We start from the raw sequence: 26,294 nt of genomic DNA, 5'->3' as shown, positions 1-26,294 counted from the left end.
TGCTTTTCCCATAAGAATAATGTAGGCTTGCATAGGAAGTGCTGTGTGGGAACTAACAACTGTAGCAATCACACTTGTTAACCATCTCTGAAGAGAAAACAAGCAGGCAGCCTTGGGCAGCTGGTCTTTGCTGGGAATAACACAGTGAAGGCAGGGAACCGCGCAGAAAGACAATGCTGGGGAACTGGACGCGTAAGTGGGTGTTCTTCCTGGGTAGGGACAGTCCCAGTATGCAGGGCTTTTTCTTATATTAGGCACCTATTACCCCCCCCCTCCTGGTCCCGATTTTTCACACTTGCTGTCTGGTCACCCTATTGCTGGGCCACTGAGGGGTTGTCCTTAGCTGTGACCAAGACAATCTCTGCTTCTGCCCCGTTTCTCTTCCTTCCCCAGCCGCCTCTATTTTCCCTGCATTTCTTTCTCCCCTCCTTTGGGTCTGTATTTCCTTCCCTGCAGCAGCTCCCAACTACCATCCCTCCTAGCCTTCACTCCTCCTTTCTTCCCCAGCCATCTGCTACAATGATCACGTAATAAATGCTGCCATTTAAAATTCCACCCGTACACTTTGGAGTTAACCTCTCAATGAAAGCCATGGTGGCAGGGAGGTTCACGCTGCTCAGAGCTGTTGTTTCAGGCTATCAACAGGCTCACTGCTTTGGGTTACACTTGGTTCGTACATGGAAGATCTTCTTTGCAACGAGGAGGGCCAAAGCCTTCTCTTTATTCAAAATGAGAGCATAACTGCTATAAGCCATGAGCACTGAATAAATGCACCGGGCAGGCTGGCTAACTTATACCTCTGTTCTCGCCATATACAGCTGAGACCCATAATAATCATAAATGCCCACCGTCTCCTTGCTGCCTGTTGCATCATGTTTACAATGCCTGTAGGACAAAGCAGGGAATGGGCCAGTATTTGTGTGTGATGCACCAGGCAAAAACGTATGTTCTATTAACAGATGCGGGGGAAAAGATGACACTTTTTTGGCATCCCGTTTAATTTATTCCAACTTTATGCAGTTCAGCTTTTCCAAAAGAGAAAGAAAAAAGCATCATGATTTCTAAACAAAACAAAAGGTACAAACTGCAGACAAGGTCAGATGCTCACTAGGTTTATGTGAAAAGCAGAACAAACCCCCTTTGATGTTAACAGAAAACAGGTAGCACCAATTTATACGACTAGGTTTTGTGCGCGTGCACACACACACACATACACAATACACAAAAGAGATGACTCCTTTCCCTCCTTTTTAAAATCTCCTTTGTATTTCATCTCACGGCAGGAAGAGTAGGGGGTTTAATTTCAGAGAGCAGCTCCTATGCTGGAGGTTCTTTTTGTGTCATTTGCAGTTTCCATGTGAAATTTTGATCCCTTCCAGAATTTTTTTTTCTGTTCATATTAACAACGCTAAACCTGGGTGTGATTCCCCACCTCCCTGCCCCCTTGATGCTTTTGTCCATTACAGCGCTGCATCTGCATTTAAGAAGAGTCTGCAGTTGTTATTGGTAACTAAGATCATCTTTGTGTGTGTTCAAGTGCAGGTGACATTTACCAATTGAAGGCACCGGTAACTAACTGCAAACTAGAGCACAAGAAAGTACATTAAGTTGGGCAGCAAATATTCACAGAGCAAAAGAACTGTTCAGCCTGGTCTCACTTCCTACCCCAAGTGGTGTTCTCGGATTTGCCAACCACGGTTTCAGTTCAACTACTATACAGCAAGGAAGTGAACGGAAAGTCTAAGCCCATTGTTAGGCAGAGTGAAGTTCAGGTCACACACGCCCTCCTTTCCTTTCAGCTGGAAACGATTTTGTGCAGATTTAACCCCTCTCCCAGTTCTATGGGCAGCACATGATGCATATGACATAACACCGCAGCGCCTCAAAATGACTCAGATGCTTCAGTGGATGGTGGCTGTTTTACTGCTTAGGTTGCTTCCCCAGCGAGTCACTGAGCTGCTGCACATTTCCCCATGAGCAGACATTCTGTCCCCTGAAAGCTCTTCCAAAGCACTTGTTCATCTTCAGCGTGCCTGTCTGGCAGAGCCACTGTGGGCTCCAACAGTCTAGTCAAACTCCCCATGGGCAGTCCACGTGCTTTGCCCTGTCTTAAATCCCACTCCTTTCCTTTCAACTAATCATCACCTTAGAAATGAACCAACTTCCACATGCGAGCGGTGGAGATGCCTTATCTTCCTCGTTGAATATATTTTTTAAAAAATCCAAGGATTACTCTAAGCATAAGGACCTAGTAATTGTCCTGCAAATGTCATAGGTATGAAAAGAAAGTCTCATGGCTTATTCTCAGCTTGTGTGTGTTTCATACAGAAACAAATCAACATGTAAAGTAATGACAGAGACACATCATCGGTTCTTGGGGACTGATCTTCCAGTGCAACATCACCGACAGTTCCTGGAATTGTGTTTATTAAATCTACGGGGGGGGGGGGTGTGTCTGTGTGTGTGTGTGCGCGCGCGCATGCGCACAGGGGCGCTTTCAAAGCACTATATATATACTGCACTTTACTTACAAAAGGTGTGTGCTGAATGGCTGATGCTCCCTGCAACATATGAGGGACGTTGGCAGCCGCTTGGAAGTGCGGGTTTTAGATGGGTTTTTGCTATTTAGAAAAAGAGAGAGAGAGAGAGAGACTCCCTGGATTGTTACCCTAAATCTGCAAGAGCCTTCCTCTCTCTGCAATTTAATTCTTGCTCCTTCAATTAAAAAATGTAGGGCCTGATCCTGTGAAATACTGAGCACTTGCAATTAAATTAAATTGCAGGTGGTCAGCATCTCTCAGGATCAGGCCTTAATTCCCACCTTACCAGTAAGGCTCCTATCCCCAAGAAGTGAGATTGCCCAGCAGATCCCAGGACTGGATCTTTAAGATTTAGATTATAATTCAGGGCCCGGTCCTGAGAGATACTAGGAACTATCCACTCTCAGTGAAGTCTATGAGAGCTGAAAGTGCTCCGCATCTCTGGGGATGTGGTCCCAGGCACAATGCATGGGGCTGGCTGTACCATCTCAATTCCTTTCTCTCTCCATTGCCTTCCTAGAGGAGGGTGATTGGAGCTGTGTACTGGCGTGATCCATCTGGGAAATTCAGGAATTCCCCTCCTTTCCTACCCCACCACCACAGCCCACTTCATGACAAACAGAAACAGCAGCTCTGCAATAGGGACACGTTGACAGGACTCGAGCAGGAGGTGATGTGCATTATTTACATTCTTTGGTCTTGGGGGGCAAAGATTTTCATCCATCTTGTTTTGAGCATTATCACCTAGGCTCTTTGGAGACATCCGGGGAGCTCAGGACTTTACATTCGACAGGGCTGCGTGGTTTTCACCTGGGCCTCCCGCCTATGCCCTGTTTCCCTTGCACTATGCTATCACTTTGCGGTGGTGGGGCTAGTGGGCCGCAGGTGACTCTGGAAGCACGCGAATACCTAGTACGCTGCAGTGGGGGCACAGCTGACAGAAGACAAAGTTTTGTCTTTCATTGACTTTACACGAAAGACCAAAGAAAAGCAATTTCTGCCCCTTCCCCCCTTGCAACCCACCCTGCACCCCGGTCCTTCCCCAGCAGGCTGAAGGCAAGAGAAGAGGGCCACAGGCAATGCACAAAGCCAGTCTTTTTCAGAATATAAATAGACATGCTGAAACCCATGTAAAATCCAGCACTCTGGCCAGGCTGAGCTGTCTCCAGTGAGCAGGAACGCGTCCATCTACTGCATGCGCAGGGCATGTGCTCCCCGCTCCTCCTGTTCATGTGCCGTGTAGAAGAGGTGGCACTCGGGGTCTCCGCGGATGGTGGGTGCTCCCTGGATCACTTTCCCAGTGATGGGGTTCACACACCAGCACTCTCCTCGCTGACCATTCACAGACATCTTGCACTGTGGGGAAAGAGGGCGGGATGGAAATGGTTATTGGGTGGAAAAGACACTGAACAGCAAATTGCTTCAGAGCCCACATGTCGGAGAACTGGCCTCCAACTGAAGAATGAAATCAGAACCTGGTAAGAAACGGATACAGATTCCTTCGCTTCTTACGCTAATAATAAACAACACTGGCGTTTGCAGCCTGGATCCATCCCCACAGACGGATCCTGACTCCTCCAAGTGAGGAGAATCTTGGAACCAGTCTGTCACATTGACCCCTGACAGAGCTACTACGGGCCAGAGGCATGCTTGGCGACGGGAGTGTTTTGTTCAGGCCCATCTCTAATGAACATCTGCTGGCTTTACTATAATATATCTTTCCTCCCGAGAGAGCCCAAGATGCTTTGGGCCTGTACACACACATACGTACTGCAACGCAGCCACCTCTGGGGTGGAGAATGGCAGCCAGCACACTGGTGAATAAGCACTGGCCAAGGGCACCAAGCAAACCCTGCTCTTACAAAAAGGAGCGTGGGACCTTTAGCGTCTACACAAAGCAGATAGGGCAAAACATCCCTGTCCGGATCCTTTCTCAAAGTGAGCCACTGCCACCCACATCCCCCTGAGGCTTCTGCAGGGCCAAGAAGTAGGGTGACACCCTGCAAAGGAATACTCCCTCTCCTGCCTGCAGCAGCTTAGTGCCAATTCTGCTGCAGGAGGGAGTAGCACCCTAGGGGGCCCGATGTCCTTAGCAGCTGCACTAAGGCCTCAGGGGGAGCATATTGCCCTAGCGTCTTTGTGCAGAGGAGAAAGGAATATTTCTCTGCTCCTGCAACTCTCTGGCTCCCTGCTCCTGCCTGGAGAGGGCCCTGGGCAGCAGGCCCACGCCCTGCCCTGTGTGGCAGCACCAGGTGCCCATGGTGACCTGCGCTGTCAATACGTACGGCAGAGGTTCATTCTGAAAGACTTGGAGGTTGTGTACATCTTAAAAGTTGAATCTGAGCCACTTTCTTCAGTGGGACTGAGGGACAAAACACAGGCCATCCCTCATGCAAGGCCCTTCCAGGCACCCCAGTCCTGAGTGCTGTGACACAGGAGGGACTGGAAATGAGGCTTCCAAACTCGGGGCAGCAAACAGAAAGGAGCTGACCCCAGGGCACTTGGCTCTGGAAACGCAGATGGAAGGAAAGTGGGCTTCAAGGTGACTTTGGACTGCTGGGCCAGACGGGACCCAAGGGCAGCCATGAGCAGCGCTCCAGGCTCGGGGATGGAAAGCTCCCAGAAAGAGCTAGTGTCTCCTGGACAAGCTCTGAAACAGCGATAACAACATGGCGCCCTTCCCCACCAAAGATCCCAGATCACTTAAACAAGTGAGCTTTTCATCAGGTCTGATGGGGAAACTGAGGCCCAGAGAGCAGTAGGGACTTACCCAGGGCCTACAACTTGTCTGTGGCAGATCCAGGCATAGAACCTGAGGCCAGGCCTATGCATTAACTACCAGACTAACCCTTCCCCACTGAAAGGGCATGGGCTGTGGTTTTGTGCCTATGCTTTGGGTGGCATTGAGCATGCCCTCCTCACCCCACAGCAGCAAGAGGGCTTGTGGGCATTTACAATGAACATCCCCATCCAGCAGCCCTTACTCTCACGACAGGGTCCACAGGGCTGCACCGTTCAGATGAGTAAGGGCTGCCCAGGCAGGTGTTTGGCTGGAGTGCGATTTTCAAACATACTCCATGTTCTCCTAACTCTGCTTTCATTGACGTCAGTGGAACTGCGCTAGGAGCCATGTTAGGCCAATGCTGAGTGCAGATGAAAAATCACACCCTTAGGCCTTGTTAAAATGCCCCCGTTAATGGACAGCACTGGGCTGATGAGCACACACAGCAGCTTCGTTAACTAGCCTCCTCTATCTAGGTCTGTATTCTGCCCTGCCTTTAGGGGAGGTACAGCTCTCACACTGCCCCACCCTGCCCATCTCCAGCCAGTCCTCGGGTGTGTGCACACAGCTGTTAATGGGAGATGCACTCACTCAGGAAATATGAACAACAGGTTACTTGGGCCGGTATTTTGTTCACATTATGGGAAAGTTCCAAGCAGGGCCGGGGGGCCATAAGCCTGGAGCATCATCCCCTTTTGCCTCCAGGAGCAGGCTCGGAGGCCCACCGTTCAGCTGCAGGACCTTTCTACAGGCTGCCCCTGCACCCACTGAAACCAACAGCAAAGCCCCCACTGACTTTACTGAGGCAGGATCAGACCGAATTAGGGCTCTGTCCTGCAAGGAGCTGAGAGTCTCCTGCAAGGGCTGAGTGCTCTCAACTCCCATTAAAATCAATGGCAGCAGGATCAGCCCAGATTGGACCAGAAGTGAAACTGTCCCCAATGGGCTGGTCCCCTGGCAGTGCCAAGCACAGGGGAGGCCAGAATGGAGCAGCTGCCCTGTCTCACAGTTCTCTCTTCACTAGCGCGTTCTGGGGAAGGATTGGCTGCTATTTCCAGTATCTAGCAAAGCCCCACCCATTTCTCGGGCACGGCCTCCTCTCAGAAATCCACTTTAGAGAGGCTTTTTCTTCGCAATGCAAGTGAAACCTGTACTGCATGGGGCTTATTCAACAGCCTAGATTCCTTTAGACAGGACAGATCATCCGTTTCAGGGGAATTAGCCAGCTCGCTGAGGTGTGGTCATTCCAAGATAATTACAGCCCTGGAAATCCAGCTGGGCCATGTGCCACTTCATAGCCCCAAGGGCAAGGAGTTGAGATTACCTCAGAGCCACCACACCCTTCTGTCATCTCACATCCGCAGTGGCCAGTCCAGATCTCAGCTCAGCAAGGGAGTGGCTAAGGGAAAGTGAATGATCGAGCACGGGGACATGTCTTCTTAAGGCGTCTCCTAGGTATTGATAATACAGAGGCCACCGAGGGAATGGCCAGGTGCAATCCAAAGTGCTCCTACAGATCAGTCCTACATGATCTGGATCCCGGCTGCATGAGACACACCTCTCTCCCACTGTGCCATCATAGCAGTTGAGATTAGATGGGATGCTCTCACAGTTGCCAACTTTCACACGGTAAATAAGCCCCCCGACTTTCACAATAAGCCATAAATCAAGCTAGTCCCATTTCAAAACAAGCCAGTCCCTAAGAACCCCAACACTCTCTGTGACTAGATCCCCCCGCTGTGCAGTCTGGGACTGTGGTGGGCCTGCTGTGCACCCCTGACTCTCTCCCCGGCTTGCCCCTGCTTGCCGAGGGCCGATCAAAAAAAAGAGAAGCAACAAGCCAAACAAACAAGCAACTCACAAGCCAATTAAGCCAAAAACAAGCCCAATTTCAGCATTTTTATGGCGGGTTTGGCATGTTGGATGCTCTCCCAAACAGTGGCTAGATTTGACCTTCTGGGGACAAGGCATTCTCTACAGAGGGTGCCTGGCTATGGAATTTGCTTTGCCTGTTGGCATGACAGTGCTGACAGTTTATTGACCCTACAGGCTAGGGTGTAAAGCTCATTTGTTCACTTCAGTTTTTGGCAGGAACTGGAGGGAAGATTATCATGTTATTCTAGCTACAAAGAAGATACTGCACAGATAGGAGGAAGTAGAGAGGAAAACAACAGATATGATGAGGAGGTGGAGGGATTGATTGATGAGTGGCAGTGTTCCCTAGTGGCTAGAAGAGTAGACTGGCATTTAAGAGACTAGGGTTCTATTCCTAGCTATGCCATTGGCCTGCTGAGTGACCTCTGGCAACTCACTTCACTGCTCTGTACCTCAGTTTCCCTGCCTGTAAAATGGGGATAACGATATTGCCCTCATTTGTAAAGTGCTTTGAGAACGGTTGATAAAAGGTGTTATAAAAGAGCTAGGGTATTATAGAGAGATTAAAAGAATCTCTGCCCAACTACCTGTGAAGGGTGAGACACTGAAGAGGAGGAATTATTTGGGGTGATACACATGCATAATGGAACAAAATAATGAAAGGAAAAATTTAAACTGAATGACAGGATATGTTTCCTATGACAGAGGTCTAAGGAAAGTGATGGAAGCCTCTTTGGGAATTTTAAAACTAGATTGCATGCTGGTTCCACTCCCAATTGCAAACCTGCTTCAGAGCAAGAATACCAACTACTGAGTCACCAACACTGCTTTTCCCTATCTTAGGGTTTTCTACTGCTGCCTATCACGCTAGCCATAATCCCCTAACACCGTGTGGGCTGCAGCGCCTGTTCTTTCCTGTGTAGGCCTTTCACCTGACCCTGCTAGCTTATGGCTATCTTACAAGATCACAGAAATCTCATTTTTGCACTAGCAGGAATTTAAAAATCCCCTGCAATACTAATTATGTTTTAACCATGTAATGACGGCAGAAGTCAAGATTCATAGAAATCGTCATAACTCAGATAGCATAATTTCTTAAGCTTTTGTTTTTAAGCACCACCAAGCAGACTGTGCTGCAAAACACGCGCAATGATTCTGTGTATCCCACTGTCCTGGCATTGATGGAATTACAACACATGTTTAGGCCCCACCTCTTCAGCTGGGGCCCCAGTGCGTGTTTATTCACAATGCAGTACATGCAACCAGGAGCAAAACGATAATGGGCCTCACAGTTGCTGCCGTTCCCCTATGGAGGGAGGGAATGGGCATGCCATTCCCCTATGGAGGGAGGGCATGCAGAGTGAGTCATACACTGCACAGCTGGACTCTGATCTACAGTCACAATGCCAAAGGGAACGGATACCCATTTTGTCCAAAGTCCTACTCCCCCTTCAGGTGTTGAAAAGTACTGCACGGTGTCTGCCACTACCTTTGCTAACTGCTGCATATCACAATGTTACTCCTGCCTAGAAGTCTTGTAAAGGAGCCTTCTATTATTATTGCCAAAGAGGCTGCATTTGTGGTTAAAGCGCTGTATCTAAAACACCCAGACACCATTAAGCCACAGGTTCAAGACATGGAAGGGCCAGCTCAGTTAGGGTGACCGTATGTTAAGGGGAAAATATCGGGACCGCTGCCCGGGGGGGCGTTGTTTGGTTTTTTTTAAACACTCACCCGTCTGGGAGTTCGGCGGCAATTCAGCGGAGAGCCCTTCAGTCACGGACGGTCTTTGGCGGTATTTCAGCGGTGGGTAATAAACCTTGCTGCCAAAGACAGAAGCACCTGCCGCTGAAATACTGCCGAAGACCATCCGCGACTGAAGGACTCTCCGCCCAATTGCTGCCGAAGACCAGGAAACAAAATATCGGGACAAAAGGCGTCTCGACCATACTCTGGTCAGGACGCGGGACAAACTCCTCAAAATCAGGACAGTCCCGATTTTATCGAGACACCTGGTCACCCTAAGCTCAGTCCTTCCTCTTTCTGAGGCTTATTCACCGAGTCTGGTGCTGGGTGCAAGAATGGGCTGTCTGTTCTGCATGCACATTAAAGATCCCAGAGCACTTCTGGTAAAAGTCGAGGTTTTCCCTGGTGTCCTTGGCCAACGTTTCCTTTCCCTGTGCAGCAGTGTGATAACGCTGGGTGCTGGGACCCCCAACAATGGTGCTGTATGTAGGTAGGTTATGAAGGGCTTTGGGATGAAAGGTGCTATATAAATGCTAAAAGCAGAGGGCATATCCAGCCAAAGTCATCCTTTTCCTTTGTGGCCCAACCACCTTTCTTACTACAACTCACTAGCCAAGGGGTCAAAGCCATCTACTGACTTAGTGGACTCTGGGCCCAGTAGGTTTCTTCAGAAGCGTGACAGATCTCAGCCCTGAGCTTCTGTGGAAGGATGTACCCCAGGACTCCAATTCAACATCCTTCACAGAATCCTGGTAACTTTGAATTGGCATTACTCTTGCGGTAGAAAACTACTGAAGTTTGGCATAAATCTTTATACCCAAAATTTACTGTCATTCCTTCAGTATGAGGGGGAGGGATAGCTCAATGGTTTGAGCCTTGGCCTGCTACACCCAGAGTTCTGAGTTCAATCCTTGAGGGGGCCATTTAGGGATCAGAGGAACTGTCAAGGATAGTACTTGGTCCTGCTAGTGAAGGCAGGGGACTGGACTCAATGACCTTTCAAGGTCCTTTCCAGTTCTATGGCATAGGTATGTCTGTCATCCCTTCAGGGTTTCCACAGGCTATGGCATCTGTAGGGTTGTACAACATACCACAGAGCTGCCCTCTTTTTTCACAGTTTAGTGGGGCCCAATCAGACCAAAGGTCTGAACATTTAATTTTTCTCCCCTGTTTTGGGGAGAATGGGAGACTAAAACCGTTCCTCTTTCCTGTGCCAAGTCACAAGTATGTAAGTGTGGAACTCTGCAGTAAAAGAGCAGCATAAACATGCATCTAAGTAATTATCAAACAATGCTGCTACGATTAAGGAGCTGGAGGAATTGGTTTATGAGGGAGAGCACAAGGAGTTAATGGGTGGTGTCTGATAACCTTTACACAAACATGGGAAGGGCTTGTAAGAGAAAGTAATGATTGGACACCCGAGGTTATAAACCAAAAGGACTGGGATGAGAAGAAAGAGAAAGTTAAGGCTCAATATCTGGAGAAACTTTCAGGCAGTGAGATCTGGAAGGCTGTGGGATAGTCTCCTAAAGGAAGGGCTGGAAGCCCAATTGCTCTGGACTTTTAAGAGTAGCCTGCACAGAGCACTAGGGAATAATCCCGCACTGGCCCCTGGGGAAAGATTAGCTGTGACCAGCTAGGGCTCTTCTGGCTCATATAGATGCTATGTAAAATGATAGTCAATGTCCCTAGCTCCTATCTAGACCTATGGCCTGGCTTCTATGATCCAGTTTTGGTCCCCCCACTACAGAAGGGATGTGGACAAATTGGAGAGAGTCCAGCGGAGGGCAACGAAAATGATCAGGGGGCTGGGGCACATGATTTACAAAGAGAGGCTGAGGGAACTGGGGTTATTTAGTCTGCAGAAGAGAAGCATATGCAGGGATTTGATAGCAGCCTTCAACTACCTGAAGGGGGGTTCCAAAGAGGATGGATCTAGATTGCTCTCAGTGGCCGCAGATGACAGAACAAGGAGCAAGGGTCTCAAGTTGCAGTGGAGGAGGTCTAGGTTGGATATTAGGAAACACTATTTCACTAGGAGGATGGTGAAGCACTGGAATGGGTTACCTAGGGACTCGGGAGGTGGTGGAATCTCCATCCTTAGAGATTTAAGGCCCGGCTTGACAAAGCCCTGGCTTGGATAATTTAGTTGGTGTTGGTCCTGCTTTGAGCAGGGGGTTGGACTAGATGACCTCCTGAGGTCTCTTCCAACCCTAATATTCTATGACTCTAGGATTATGCGGAAGCATTGCATGCTAGGACCTGTGTTCTCCCAGGGCAGCACCTACGTACGTGTGAGTTGCTCTTTTGTTCGCCCATGTCCTCCAATGCAGGAATGGCTGAACAATGATCTCAAAGCAACACTGAATGGTCAAACCCAAAGCGAAGGCGCACGCTTGCGGCGGCATGCGCTCAGGGTAGCCCAGCAGCTCTCCACACTTGCCTGTTTGAGATTGTAAAAGCCTTGCTTGTCGCAGTTGGGGATGTGCAGGGAATAGAGGTGCTCCAACGGGCCACGCTCATCTGGCAGACGCATGGTTGAGATACGTTCCAAGACCTGATCCAATTCCTGCTGGCAGGGGGTCTGAAAAAAGGCCAAGAAAGCAGAAAAAAAATCAGGGAAACAGCAGGTTTCAGCCAAAACAAAAGAGAGGACAAATTCTTTCCCCTTTCTCTGACGTATGCAGGGTAAGGTCACGGCCCTTGACAGCCACCTAGCAGGAAGAGGTATTGTTTCACAGTTCTCACTCAACACAGCCTTCAGGTTGCTCTCAACAATCAAAGAAAAAAAAATCCCTTCAGAAGCACTTGGAGAATTTACCAGCACAGCTGATTTTTTCCTATCAGGGCCTTCTCTCAAGGTCACTCGACCTTCAAAGAGGTTCCCTCAAACATTGTGACGTATTGGCAAGTTGCCCAGAGACCCTGGCACTATATTAGCATGTGTACTTACGTACAGCAATCAAGCCTTCATACGCAATCATCTTAATGTTAGTCTTTGCTTGTATTTCCCCTGATAGATTAACAGAAACTGCTCGTGGATTGAATTCACTAGCAATAAAATACCCACAGCAACAGCTTTGTCTTTAAGCCAATTTTACTGGGGAGAGGGGGTGCGGGGCAGGAGTCACAGCTCTTTACAAACATTACTGCAGCAGGCGGGGATTTTCAGTGGCATTTAAGGGAGTTAAATGAGCAACTCCTATTAAATTTCAATAGGATTCAGGAGCCTATCACTCTGAGACACCTTTAACAATTCCAGCCTTAGGGTTCTATTAGGTAGAATTAAAAAGACAGAGCTTCCAGAGGTAATCCAGACTGAATCTATGGGTTGGATCTCAACGCAGTCTCCTGCAATTTTACGGAGCTCAGTGGGATAAAAACTGGGAAAACACCATAGCAAAGAAATCATAGACTGGAGGCCAAATGTCTGAGAGTGACATCACATCGTAGAAATAAAGACACTATGTTCACCTAAGAGCTACAGAAATTGGAGGGTTTTTTTGTTTTGTTTTTTTGAAGTTGTGTATATACTCAATATTGCGGCTGCTGAAACAATTGGTTATATGGTACAACTAAATTTTTTATCTAGTTGTTAATATAAATATTCAGGTGAGCCTATCTGAAAGCAGAAGATTTTTGATAGTTAAAAGTCCCAAATATGCTAAACCCTCATATGCTAAACATTCGTATGCCCCTTCATGCTTCGCCCACCATTCCAGAGGACATGGTTCCATACTGATGATGTTTGTTTAAAAAAAAAATGTGTCAATTAAATTTGTGACTGTACCCTTGGGGGAGAATTATGTCTCCTGCTCTGCTTCACCTGCATTCTGCATATATTTCATGTTATAGCAGTCTCGGATGATGACCCAGCACGTGTTCATTTTAAGAACACTTCCACAGCAGATTTGACAAAATGCAAAGAAGGTACTGATGTGAGATTTCTAAAAACAGCTACAGCACTTGACCCAAGGTTTACAAATCTGAAGTGCCATCCAAAATCTGAGAGGGATGAGGTCTGGAGCATGCTTTTAGAAGTCTTAAAAGAGCAACACTCTGATGCGGAAATTACAGAACCCAAACCACCAAAAAAGAAAGTCAACCTTCTGCTGGTGGCATCTGACTCAGATGATGAAAATGAACATGCGTCAGTCTGCCCTGCTTGGGTCGTTATTGAGCAGAACCCGTCATCAGCATGGACACACATCTCTTGGAATGGTGGTTGAAGCATGAATGGACGTGAATCTTTAGAGCATCTGGCACATAAATATATTGCGACGCCAGCTACTACAGTGCCATGAGAACACTTGTTCTCACTTTCAGGTGACATTGTAAACAAGAAGCAGGCAGCATTATCTCCTGCAAATTGTAACCTTGTTTGTGAGAGTGATTGGCTGACCAAGAAGTAGGACTGAGTGGACTTGTGGGCTCTAAAGTTTTACATTGTTTTATTTTTTAATGCAGTTTTTTTGGTACATAATTCTACATTTGTAAGTTCAATTTTCATGATAAAGAGATTGCGGTACTTGTATGAGGTGAACTGAAAAATACAATTTTTTTGTTTTTTACAGTGCAAATATTTGTAATAAAAAATAAATATAAAGTGAGCACTGTACACTTTGTATTCTGTTTTAATTGAAATTAAAATATTTGAAAATGTAGCATCCAAAAATATTTTAAATAAATGGCATTCTATTGTTGTTTAACAGGACGATTAATCTTTTTTATTGCTTGACAGCCCTATTAAATATATATATTTTAGGATTTAGGCTCTGTGTTATATTGTTCATTTTCAAGGAAAATAACAAATCTCTAATTAACTAGTGATGTTAGTTTAGCTAGGGTGCCTGGGAATGTGCTGTAATGGTTTATCTTTGGAATGTTACTCAGTAAAAAGAAAACTGGAATTGCTAATTCTGTGAGTGTAGCTGTCTTATGGGGAAGACTAGTACTTAATTCCTAAAAAGAGTGAAGAAAGTGAATCCTATTATAATTTCCACTTTTCATATTTAGTGTTCCTGTAGAAAGTCCAGCTGTTGTGTCTTACAAGGATATGAATTCATGGTCTGTGCAGACACCTTAAGTCAGCCAGAGGTGTTCTGTAGCACAGAAGGGTAAGTAACATGATTTACCTCCCCTCTATGTAGGTTACATGGCACTGGAGGAGACTCACATCAGATTGTATTTCTTTTAAGATGCTCCAGTGATTCTCCCCGGTGGCCTCCCTCTTTGGGTTTTGGGTAGTTCCAAGGCCCATTATACAAGGAATGTCTGACTGCACAATTTCCCACAGCCCCTACTAATCAGCTACATTTTTCCATTACTTGGCACAGCCTTCAACTTGCTGCCACCCTTTCCCTTTTCTACCTCCCCTTCGAATTGGAAAATGCAAGGCCACCCATGAGGCGTGAGCTCCCCAGGCCCCTCACACGCTTCCAGAGCACAAACGCTTTGGAGTGAGTCTTAAAACAATTTTAATGCCCTACTTTGCCAGCCTGTGTCAAAAACTTTCAGGGACTCAAACTCTGCTTGGCACAAGACCAGGCAGAGCAGGCAGGCGCCAACTAGATCAGTGTTTCTAGCAACTATGAACATACAGAGCGGGAGGAAAGCCCCTTGTAACATGGCTGCTCCAGGATGATCCAAACGATGTGAGAACAGGAGTGGCCTGTATCGCCTCAACTCAGCAAACCGGAGAATATCAAAAAGTGAATTAGAAAAGTCAGCGCTGGAGGGAGCAGAGACTGCCTGGGTGAACTAAACCAGTAAGTGAGTTGACTGATATCCAGGATCATTAAGGGGCAAATTCTCTTTCCTGTGTCCAGCCAGCATACCCAGTTTGAGAGAGGGGAACTTGCTGAGGATCAGGGGGTTGAAAGATTCTTCACTCTCCAGCCTCAGGGCTGTGGTACATACACACACATGCACACAATGGGGGCAAACCCTGCCATGGGGGTGGGAGGTTAATAGAGGATCGGCATATCAATGGATCTGCTGGCTTTGTCTTCACTCCTCCTTAAGCCCATCTGTTCCTCAAGCTCCCTGCACAGGGTGGTGGAAGGAGTCCCAGGGGATCTGGGCTTCCCAGTACACAGGGGATTTATGTAGCAAAACTGCCCCAGTTCCACCAGGCTCAGAGCCTCTCCAACACCCCAGGGGTGAGCAGGATTTACCCCCCACAAAGAACGTGTGTTGCCCTAAAGGGACACTCGCACAGCGTAGGCACCACAAGTTAGGGGATTGATTAGCAAGAGAGGGAGCATTCACAGACCCTACTAGGAGTGGACATGTTTTCATCATCCTTCCCCCTGCACCCCAAATGAAGGGCCCGATTCCAGGCTTCACTGCAGCCCCTTTGTGGCATCTGAGCCACCATAAAGAGGACACAAAACTGGCATAACTGGCAGCTGGCTAATATCCCCAGCGCCAGGGCACCAGGGAAAGGGTGTCCCCCCCCCCCAAAAAAGAGCCCTGCAGAGAGGTGTGCTGAAGGAGTCTCCTAGGCTGGGTGAGAGGAGGACTGGTTGGTGCTTTGCCCTTGGAACTGTTCACGTTTACACTCTAGGCCATGCTGGCTCCCAGACCTGCCCAGACACCGAGATGGAAAAGGCAGCATTAAATCACCTTTGCCCCTCTCCAGGAATTGTGTATTCTGTGCTGCACCCCTCAGCCAGATCTGGATTTAAACAAACATTCTCCTGGAGTGTTCGATGGCCAAACCCAGTGCCCTTGATCTACTGCCGTGGGTGCCATCAAGTCTCAGCACTGCAGCTGTTAGATTCACCCTGTCAGTTAAATATTTTTAATGAAAGCTTCAGTTCTGCAGGAATCAGCAGTTTAAGCCCCTGTTTGGCAGGTATTTTAAACCCCTTCTCTGTGTGTGTTTATACCACACCCACCACTGTGGTGTCTAAGCACCACTGGCAAGTAACAAAGCCAGGCACATTGCAGCAGGATTTCTCTGGGCTTCCCCGACCCGCCCTCCACCTGAGGGACAAGTTTTCCCCTCTTCTTGCCATATACAAGCCTAAGGCTATGTCTAGACTAGAGACCTTACGACGGCACAGCTGTATCAGTGCAGCTGCACCACTGTAAGATGTCCCGTGTAGTCACTCAATGCCAACAGGAGAGAGCTCTCCCACTACCATAATTATATCATCCCTAATGAGCAGCAGGAGAGCATCTCCCGGCGACAGAGCACTGTCCACACTGGTGCTTCTGGTTTTTTTCCACACCCCCGAGTGACATAAGTTTTACAGACAAAAGTGCTAGTGTAGACACAGCCTAAAGGTTTTGGTGGTTTTAAAGCAGGGTCTCCGGAAACAAAGCCTGTTGGGCTGATAAACCACGAGTGACAGGTGACAGATTGAATCCCTTTCCCCTGCTTCTCCTATTTTGCATTGATTTCCCTTTAAGAAGATGACAGCTCACCCAACGGTGAGCTTTCCTGATGCACCCTCAAGCTCCCCACAATTTACATACCCAGCCAACAAGGTGCATGGTGGATTAGAAAAGATTTTCATGACAGCTCATCTTAATTAATTAGCCTCTTAGAGTTGGTTGAGCAACTTCCACCTTTTCATGTTCTCTGTACGTATATCGATCTTCTTACTATATGTTCCATTCTATGCATCTGATGAAGTGGGCTGTAGCCCATGAAAGCTTATGCCCAAATAAATTTGTTAGTCTCTAAGGTGCCACAAGTACTCCTGTTCTTTTTGCAGATACAGATTAACACGGCTGCTACTCTGAAACATGACAATACTGTACAGCAGCTATGCCTAAATTAAACAGGAGTACTTGTGGCACCTCAGACACTAACACATTTATTTGAGCATAAGCTTTCGTGGGCTACAGCCCACTTCATCGGATGCATAGAATGGAACATATAGTAAGAAGATAGATAGATAGATACACACACATAGAGAAGATGCCATACCATGCCTAAATTGTCCACTAGAGGGCTGAAGTGGCCACTTATCGAGATCCTTAGGGACACATCCTCACAACATGGGAAAAGGGGCTAGAGAGGAATCCTCTCCTGCCAGGCTGCAGAATATAGGCAGAGCTGCTCATCAGAGGCTACTTCAGCCAACTCTACACACTCCATTCAAGCCCCTAATATGGGATGAAAGACTGATGGATCCATACAGCTGGAGATTCATAGGCTCATCCTCCCTCCCCTGGCCCATGCCTATCTGCCCTCTATACTATGCAGGTACACGCTCCCTACAGGACTTCCCTGAGCCCAGATCCAATGCCTTGCACAGAAGCATTGTAGTGGCTCTTCTAAGGCCATGGACACTGGGGACAGGACTTTTACCAAATGTAGCAGGTTACAGAGCTCTTCCTCTGTAATTCAGAAATTGCAGCCTGCAGACATAAGGAGGACCTTGGCCTGTTGGGATCTGTGGTCTCTGTGGGGCATGCATCTATAGGGAAGATGACAGCCGACTGGCCAATTTACAGAGTGCCATCATTGGCTGTAGTATTTATTTATTATTTGGCGTATGCAACCTGGTAAAGCCAAGCCACTGCATTCTTATCAACCAAGTTCAAGGCCCGAAGGCCTCTAGGAAATTGAGTCATTTTGCAATCCTCAACAGTGTGCGTCATGGTTTGTGGCTGCCCACACACTGACACAGTGGATTGTCTCTAAAACGCCAACGAAATTCTGCTGCAGCACAAATTCCATACCCGGTAAGAAACCGGTTCAGAAGGCTCCATTGCCTTTGTGCTCAATCAAATCCGGGTTGATGTTAAGTGGGGTCTGAGACAAGATAATTGTGTGTCACTTTTTTCTGCAGACCATGAAGCTCACCATGTGTTCTCTACCATAAATCCCTCACCCAGTAAACTTATCCGCATCGTGAGGCGCTGTGAGGGCAGACGACCATGTGGTGGGCTACAGTGGCCTTCAGTGAACTGAAGTGAATCTGTACTGAACAAGGATAAATCAAAGATTCCCGCAGGGATGTTCATTGGAGTCATGTAGAGAAAAGGATGTGGAGAAACCAAGCCTTGGACAAGGAGCCCATTCACACCACTGTCACCTACTGCTGTTTAGTAGGAACAGGTTCTGTACCTACAAAGGTGGATGCTTTGCATCCCTTTTAGTGCTTTAATGCATAACACTGCAGAATTAAGGAAACCAAGGCCTTCTCACTAGCACACAAAGGTCATTATTTGTGTGTTTGACCCAGTTTCAGGCCAAAACAAATGTTTGCTTCATTTGTTTGCCCTTTTTAAAAAATGCTTGTTGCAAATGCAATGATTGACATTTTCCCCTGGGAGTCTGCACTGGAACCAGGCTCATGATAATTCTCTCCCAGCCCCCCACCCCCATCAACACACAGTTTTTGCCAACTGACCCTCATGGATGATGGCCGTAATTTCTTCAACTCTTCATGGTTGTGGTGGTGCTTGATGACTTTGCCCATCTGTCTCTGCTGTTCATTCGCTTTCTCTCGCATGACTGCAAGCTCCTTCATGCCAGTCTTCACGGACTTTCTCCCGCCACCTCCACTCACCACCCCGGGGGTGCCATCCACATAATTCCCCGTAAAGACTTCAAGCTCCTCATCACCATTGTCTGCGTGAAACAGAAGGAAGGTAAAGAAAAATCCCAATCATTCACACAATTCCTTCCTGGATTGTTTCAAGGCTGGCACATTACCAAGCCACAAATGCAAAATTTAAAATCACATTAGCCCTTTAATCTGGGAAGTGAGGATGGCTCCTTTCATTAGGGTGTAATTACCTCTCAAAGATAGTTTAGAGCAGAGGGGAAATCATTTCTGAGATACTCTTGCTGGTTTTATTTGCCCTTCTAAATTACTTACTTAGGCATGTACTTTTCCCATCAGAAGTCCAGTTGGGTTTACAGTGCCAATTATATTTCAGCTTCAAAGCTTAAAACTGAAGTGATTAGTAATGATACTTGGGGTCTATCTATCATCGCCCAGTGTATCTACAGGAATACTTACTCCATGTGGGTTAAAGTAATTGTTCAAGACTGTTCTCAGAAATAGCCGCCACTGTTTTACTAGTGCCATAATTTTTTGGTAGAACCTGCCATTTCAATGATACTTCTTGACAGGTCCAACTTCAACCAAATATGCTACATTTGGCTACTTCTCTTGACTCCAACACAAGTGCAGGTGCTTTGGGCTAAACATGCCACTGTTTTCAGCATCAAGACCTAAAATATAATTTAGCAAGATCAGACTCAAGCAGCAAGAAAACTCAAGGTTACAGTTGGGCTTACTCCAAAACTCTGCACACGTTTTGGTTCTCCTACAACAGAACATGTAACATTGTGATCCAATCTATTCCTCCCTAGGTCATGGTTGTCACTGTGCTGCAAACCACAGCCATTATGCAGTAGCAGTGGGGACAGAACTCATGTTCCCCAGCTTGCTTCAAAAGCACAAGCCCTGACAAATCTCACTGCTAAAAGAGAACCTCCACTAGCTGTTGTCAGTACAGTGCTGAGGAGACACAGAGGAGCAGTTCGGCTGAGAGTAGTGGAATGCACACACATGAACCAGTCATTGCAATAGTCTATTATTTGCTAGATTTTCCTCCATTCTTTAAGAGCCTGGAGCACATATTAGTTACCGCTGTGACAAAAGCTAGGCCGTATTCATCTCTCAAAAGAGACACACATACAGTATCTTTCAACATGTAAAGAACCAAATGTATAACTCCAGCCTTTAAAACCTACAGCATGTCAGCAAACTCCAGTAACTAAAGCCTGAAATAATCTGGGATCCGTGTTTCCAGTTGGATGTAATTTCACTTTCAGCAATCCAGCACTTTGGATGTCAGCAATGGACACAAAGGCTATGGCTACACTTGCACTTCAAAGCGCTGCTGCGGCAGTGCTGCCGCGGCAGCACTTTGAAGCGCTAAGTGTAGTCAAAGCGCCAGCGCTGGGAGAGAGCTCTCCCAGCGCTGTCCGTACTCCACCTCCCTGTGGGGAATAACGTACAGCGCTGGGAGCCATGCTCCCAGCGCTGGGGCTTTGACCACACCGGCGCTTTGCAGTGCCGCAATTTGCAGTGCTGGAGAGGGTGTGTTTTCACACCCTGCTGCAGCGCTGCAAATTTGCAAGTGTAGCCATGGCCAAAGTGAAGTAACGTTAGAACCGTGTGTGATGGAATATAGGTGCATGGGCTATACCACAGTTCACATAAAAGTCCTAATTTTACAGTTCTGTCCTGCTTCCTAGGAGGCTAAGCTTGTAAAACATTTACATATTTCCACAACATGATGTTACCTCAGGACACAAGTGTGCTGTCAGGACACAGAGCGAAAATAACAACAACTTAATGCTCTCCGTGCCATCCTAGGAGCTGGCCAAGGATTACTTTCTAATAATAATCTTAATTGTTTACATATCAAGGTCTCCAATTTAATTAGAAACATATGATGGTGTGGAGGGGACAATGACAAATTAAATTGCCTTTAAAATGAATGGAATTAAAGAAAAAATACTGTGCCAAACCCCAGCTTTCTGAAAGTTGTTCGAGGATTTTAGCCTTTTCGTGTTATAAAGCAGAACTCAAAACACGACCAAGTTTTACCCATTTCCTAGAAATAATTAACTTTAGATGTTGGTAAATTACAGTTGAGAATGAGTGGTGTGCTTGCCAATAAAGTCAGGATTTAAGACAAACAGAAAAAATGAAGTGGTGCTATTTCACTCAAGCTTCTCCACGGCTTCATTCAGAAAAAAACATGAGCATGAGCTAATGTAAAGCAAGTAAATCTAAAGCAGGATCAGCCAGTCCTTTCCTGATCAACTCCTGTTGCTTCCTGCTTCTTACTGAAATACATATACATTTGCCCAAGTAAGCATTGTTCTAGTAAAACAAGGCCAGATGGTAAACATCTTGTCAGCTGGTTCATTCACAAAATCTGCTTCTGATATTTTCATACAATTTTTATTCCCAAAGCTAACAAATATAAAACCAAAGAAAACACTGGATGTGAGCGCACACGCTGGAGGTGGGAGAGAATGGTTTTGGAAACAATGTGATCATAAAAGTTAAACTGCAGCAAGAGCCAGAAATCTCTAGCTGGTAGAGACTGCATACCTTCCTCGCCGACGCAGATCTGTCCATGGTGATCCTTGCTTTCATCACCTTTGGACTGGACTCCTCCAACATGCACTACCTGGGGCTGATTGCAGGGGCTATGTGCAAGCTGTTGCAACCTTTCTTAGGGCAGGGCTGCAGACTCTGTACTGGGTCCCTGTTCAGGTCCAGTTCTTATCAAAGCTGTGGCCTGACAACGCAGCTGATGGACATCAGAATAAAGCTCTTGTGAGGTGGGGACCTGCAGCTGGGTAATGGCGGGGAGGAAGGATCACCATAATCAAAGTTCGGATCTTGATCCTTTCAGAGCATCATGGGGGACATTCTTCTTTGCATAGGTTGTTCCTCAACAGAGGAAGTGACAAAGTGGCCAGCCTGTTTTTTTCCATTCCCTAGATCAGTGGTTCTAAAACTATATTTGGTAGACCCCAATAGTCCATGGAGTATTTGCTGGTGGTCTCTGAAGAGCTGGCTGGACATACGGTACTGGCTTTCCTTGTTCCCAGCTACTGCACTGCGTTAAAGTCAGCGACAAGGACTTCCACTCTACAATGACCGAAGAAATAAGAGCTAAACGAGGAAGCAAAGAAGATGGCCCATGCTTGGAAAGCAATGTGAGTCCTTTAATACTTGTAATGTGTTCAAGATGTGTGTGTGCACGCATGTGGGGCAGATTGGACTGGATTAGGATTATATTTGACAGCATCCATTTCAAAGAAAAAGCAAACATCCCTAGTGCAGGAGTCTGGATGCAACAGCAAAATCCGAGAGAGAAAAAGGACTCAAGGCTGGAAGAGCACATAGTACACTTTGAGCTAAATAGTGACTTTTTACAGCCAAATATTTTTTAAATGCTGCCCGAGAGAAGCAATTCATTTTGAAAACCATTATGCATCTATCCAGGAGCCAATTATGCCACCCATTGACTCTGAGGTATTGGGTGGGGGCAAGCACTGGTTTGCATTTGTGATACATCTCTAACCCATTTGTCATACACCCTTCTGCCAACCAATTTCAATTTACGCTAAATATATCTACTAAAAAAGTGGTGCTAAGATTCAAAACAATTATGTTTTATAGTTCTTCATTTTTCATACGGCATGTGGAAAACATCTCCTGTTCTCTTTTGGATCAAAAGGTAGAGTGTTTCACACAGGGCGGGGTCACTTGTGGCAGAAGTCAAAGCAGATAGCAGAAGTTCTACCTAATATGCATTGATGTGGAGTCCATGGAATACCTCCCTGTGTGCCAAGAAAATGAGTTCTTACAGCTTTCTCTATGGAAAATTCCCATTAGCTTCAATAAGATTAAGATTTGGCTGCAATTAAAGCATATTTAAAATGTACATCAGCTAATGTCTGTAATGCATTACACAGTCTGACCAAAACTTCCAAGAGCAGGCACCAATTTCCATTGCTTCAGTCTTTGGGAGGCCAATTCCAGCTCTCTAGAGGGCTCAGGTGGAACACCTCTATAACACTGAGGCACTCAGAATCGGTCTCACTGTAACAAAAAGCGTTATTATGATGACACCGTTTACGAATTTTATCAGTTTCCAAACACATCTGAGTTTCAGGTTGGACTTGTGCCAATAGTATTCCTTCAGCGCAACAGCTCCAACCTGAACCATGAGCTGCCTGGGCAGCATGCAATTTGTTACTGTCCTTCCTTGGAGCACCATTCTGTGTCTATTTGTTTTTCTTTAGCAAGAGCTCACATGCACTGTGACAAATTCAACAACTTGTCTATCTCACGTGTTTACAGAACGTCTAAGTGCAGATGTAGGCCCCAGTCCTGCAATGAACTCCACTCACATGGACCCCGGCACTCACCCAGAGACCCTTTAACTTCAGCAGGGTTCTGCACTTGCACAGGGAGCTGCTTATGGTTCTGCACTTGCACAGGGAGCTGCTTATGGTGAACTCACTGGAGGATCAGGGCCTTAGAGGCCAAAAAGTATCCATTATTTTCTCTCTTTAATAACGGCACTCTGCTTACGACAGCACATTTCATCTGAGGACATCAAAACACTTTACAATTAGTTAACTAGGCCTCACAACACCCCCAAGAGAGAGCTATTGTCCCCATAATGCACATCAGTGAACTAAGGCACAGAGACGTTAAGTGTATTGCCCCAGGACATACAGCAAATCAGTGACTGAGGAAGAGAACCCAGGAGTCCTGAATCCTCATTCCCTGCTCTAATCACTAGCCACATTCCCAGTATTTAGAGCAAAGCTGTCTTTCTGCTGCAGCTTTTGAATGAAAGCCATAGGGATGGCTGCAGAAAGATTACATGGAAAAGGGTGGGGAGGGAACACATAAACATCACACCCACCCGTCCAGCTGTCCCCGTGACTCTTCTGAAGCATCTTAGCGTTTTCAGGAGCAACCTGGGCAAAGGTTCCTGTCAGTGGCTCCAGAGCAGATTTTGCTCATGTAGAATTTAGATAGCCGAGAAAGAGGTTGGCCGCAGCAATCATACCAGTGTTCTGATTTCCTTGAAACAGGCGCTTCAAAGAACAAAAAGTTCCCATGCGATCTCTCCCACCCCACCGCTCCCAACCCACCACACACACACACACACACACACACAAGCCCCCACTTGTTTGCTCAAGGACATTGCTCACAAACACAGGGCTTTGATTTGATGCATGTCACCTTTTATATTCCCCCCGGTCTTCTCTGGAAGGACTTTGTTACAATTCATGAGGTTACGTCCAGACTACCCGCCGTATCAGCGGGTAGCGATCGATCCCCGAACGCACTCCCATCGACTCCGGAACTCCACCAGGGCGAGCGGCGGTAGCGGAGTCAACAGGGGAGCCGTGGACGTCGATCCCGCGCCGTGAGGACAGGAGGTAAGTCGGAATAAGATATGTCGACTTCAGCTACAGTATTCCCGTAGCTGAAGTTGCGTATCTTACATCCACACACACACACACACACACACACACACACACACACACACACAGTGTAGACCAGGCCTCAGTTGCAGAAGCAAGTAGGATTTGTTGCATCTCCCTGAACGGGTTACAGCTCAACATTTACTATCACCCCATTCCTCCTCACGCCAAAGAAACACAGGGGGATTGACATGGATGGTGGGAAAGACCATAGTGAGAAGAATAGAACCAGCAAGGCGGAGGGCAAGGTGAATGGGGTGGCTGTGACAGTGAGGTGAAGTTGGGAGGAGTTGTGAGGAAAGGAGAGAAATGGAAGAGGAGAGAGAGAGAGGATCTGGGTGAACTCCGGTACCTCTGAAGTCAATGGATGTGTCGCCTTTGCCTTTTTAGTTCTGTTCATTCAGAAAGCAGTCCAGAGGCTTCATAGCAGGCAGCACTCTCCCTTTACAGATCTCTCCCCGGCCCCAGCTCCACCCCCCACAACACCCGTTTTTGGTGCCTAAACATTCACTCAGTAGCACAGTATAACCATAATATCAGATTCACCCGCTTGCCTACAAGTCATCTGAAATGCTCTATTTTCAAGCAGTTCGTTGGGTTTATAAACAACACAGAACTAATATGAGCTCTGCTCCCGTCACGGATTCCTGGTTCACACGTTCCCAGGGAAGAGCTTGTGTCATCTGGACCACGGTCTCTCATCTGCTGAAGGAAATGTGATAAGGCCCCTTTCCCCTTAACTGGATACAGTATCCTCCCCTCCTGTTCTAAAGTATTGTGCAGTGTTGCTGTGTGATGGTGCCATTTGCCACCTGAGGCTGCTGCTGCAGTAATTTCATCTCTCATCCTCAGCTGTGTGCTAATTTTCACAGTCACTACCTCCTGTTCCGTTCGCTCTCCTGCCTTGGCTTCGACAGTTCTGTCCTCTCTTGATTCTCCATGTACCTGGCAGACTGCTCCCTCAGAGTCTCCCGCCAATGTCCAGCTAGATCCCTCCAGACTCCATTCTCTCAGACTCCATTCTTTGAGCCTCCTCATAAGAACATAAGAAAGGCCGTACCGGGTCAGACCAAAGGTCCATCTAGCCCAGTATCTGTCTACCGACAGTGGCCAATGCCAGGTGCCCCTGAGGGAGTGAACCTAACAGGCAATGATCAAGTGATCTCTCTCCTGCCATCCATCTCCATCCTCTGACGAACAGAGGATGGGGACACCATTCTTACCCATCCTGGCTAATAGCCATTTATGGACTTAGCCACCATGAATTTATCCAGTCCCCTTTTAAACATTGTTATAGTCCTAGCCTTCACAACCTCCTCAGGTAAGGAGTTCCACAAGTTGACTGTGCGCTGCGTGAAGAAGAACTTCCTTTTATTTGTTTTAAACCTGCTGCCTATTAATTTCATTTGGTGACCCCTAGTTCTTGTATTATGGGAATAAGTAAATAACTTCTCCTTATCCACTTTCTCAACATCACTCATGATTTTATATACCTCTATCATGTCCCCCCTTAGTCTCCTCTTTTCCAAACTGAAGAGTCCTAGCCTCTTTAATCTTTCCTCATATGGGACCCTCTCTAAACCCCTAATCATTTTAGTTGCTCTTTTCTGAACCTTTTCTAGTGCTAGAATATCTTTTTTGAGGTGAGGAGACCACATCTGTACACAGTATTCGAGATGTGGGCGTACCATGGATTTATATAAGGGCAATAATATATTCTCAGTCTTATTCTCTATCCCCTTTTTAATGATTCCTAACATCCTGTTTGCTTTTTTGACCGCCTCTGCACACTGCGTGGACATCTTCAGAGAACTATCTACGATAACGCCAAGATCTTTTTCCTGACTCGTTGTAGCTAAATTAGCCCCCATCATGTTGTATGTATAGTTGGGGTTATTTTTTCCAATGTGCATTACTTTACATTTATCCACATTAAATTTCATTTGCCATTTTGTTGCCCAATCACTTAGTTTTGTGAGATCTTTTTGAAGTTCTTCACAATCTGCTTTGGTCTTAACTATCTTGAGTAGTCCTCCTTTCCCTTTATATTCTCTTTTGGATCAGCCTCAAAATCCTGTGGTTTTGGTTACCATTTTCCTGCCAATAACTCAAATCTAGTCCCTCCCGTTGTGTTATCTATCTGTCCAGTCTCCACCATCTCCCCCTGGAAGTCCTACTGCCGTCTCAAATTTAATATGGCAAAAAATGAGTTTCCTGTTTCCTTCCTTCCTACTACCTTCCCTATCATGCAGGCTCCATATTCAAGCATCCCTACTCTTCTGCTTCCACATTCTAGCTCTCACCAAACACTGTCACATTTTCCTCTACAGTCCATATCTCC

General features: G+C 46.7%; 1 protein-coding gene across 1 annotated transcript; it reads right to left on the bottom strand.

Annotated features, from left to right (window-relative positions):
• Positions 1-807: 807 nt before the first annotated feature.
• On the bottom strand, positions 808-19,077 carry LOC120375130 (insulin-like growth factor-binding protein 2). Its single transcript, XM_039495836.1, has 4 exons — positions 18,933-19,077; positions 18,318-18,538; positions 11,387-11,527; positions 808-3,896 (listed from the first exon to the last, which is right to left on the bottom strand). The coding sequence occupies exons 2-4, from the start codon at positions 18,435-18,437 to the stop codon at positions 3,729-3,731; spliced, it is 429 nt and encodes a 142-aa protein (XP_039351770.1). The 5' UTR covers positions 18,438-18,538; positions 18,933-19,077; the 3' UTR covers positions 808-3,728.
• Between the last annotated feature and the right edge of the window lie 7,217 nt (positions 19,078-26,294).

This window comes from Mauremys reevesii, linkage group 11 (assembly GCF_016161935.1).
Source record: "Mauremys reevesii isolate NIE-2019 linkage group 11, ASM1616193v1, whole genome shotgun sequence".
NCBI lineage: Eukaryota > Metazoa > Chordata > Testudines > Geoemydidae > Mauremys > Mauremys reevesii.
The sequence above is the reverse complement of the archived record's forward strand: the minus strand, read 5'-3'. Positions and strand labels throughout refer to the sequence as shown.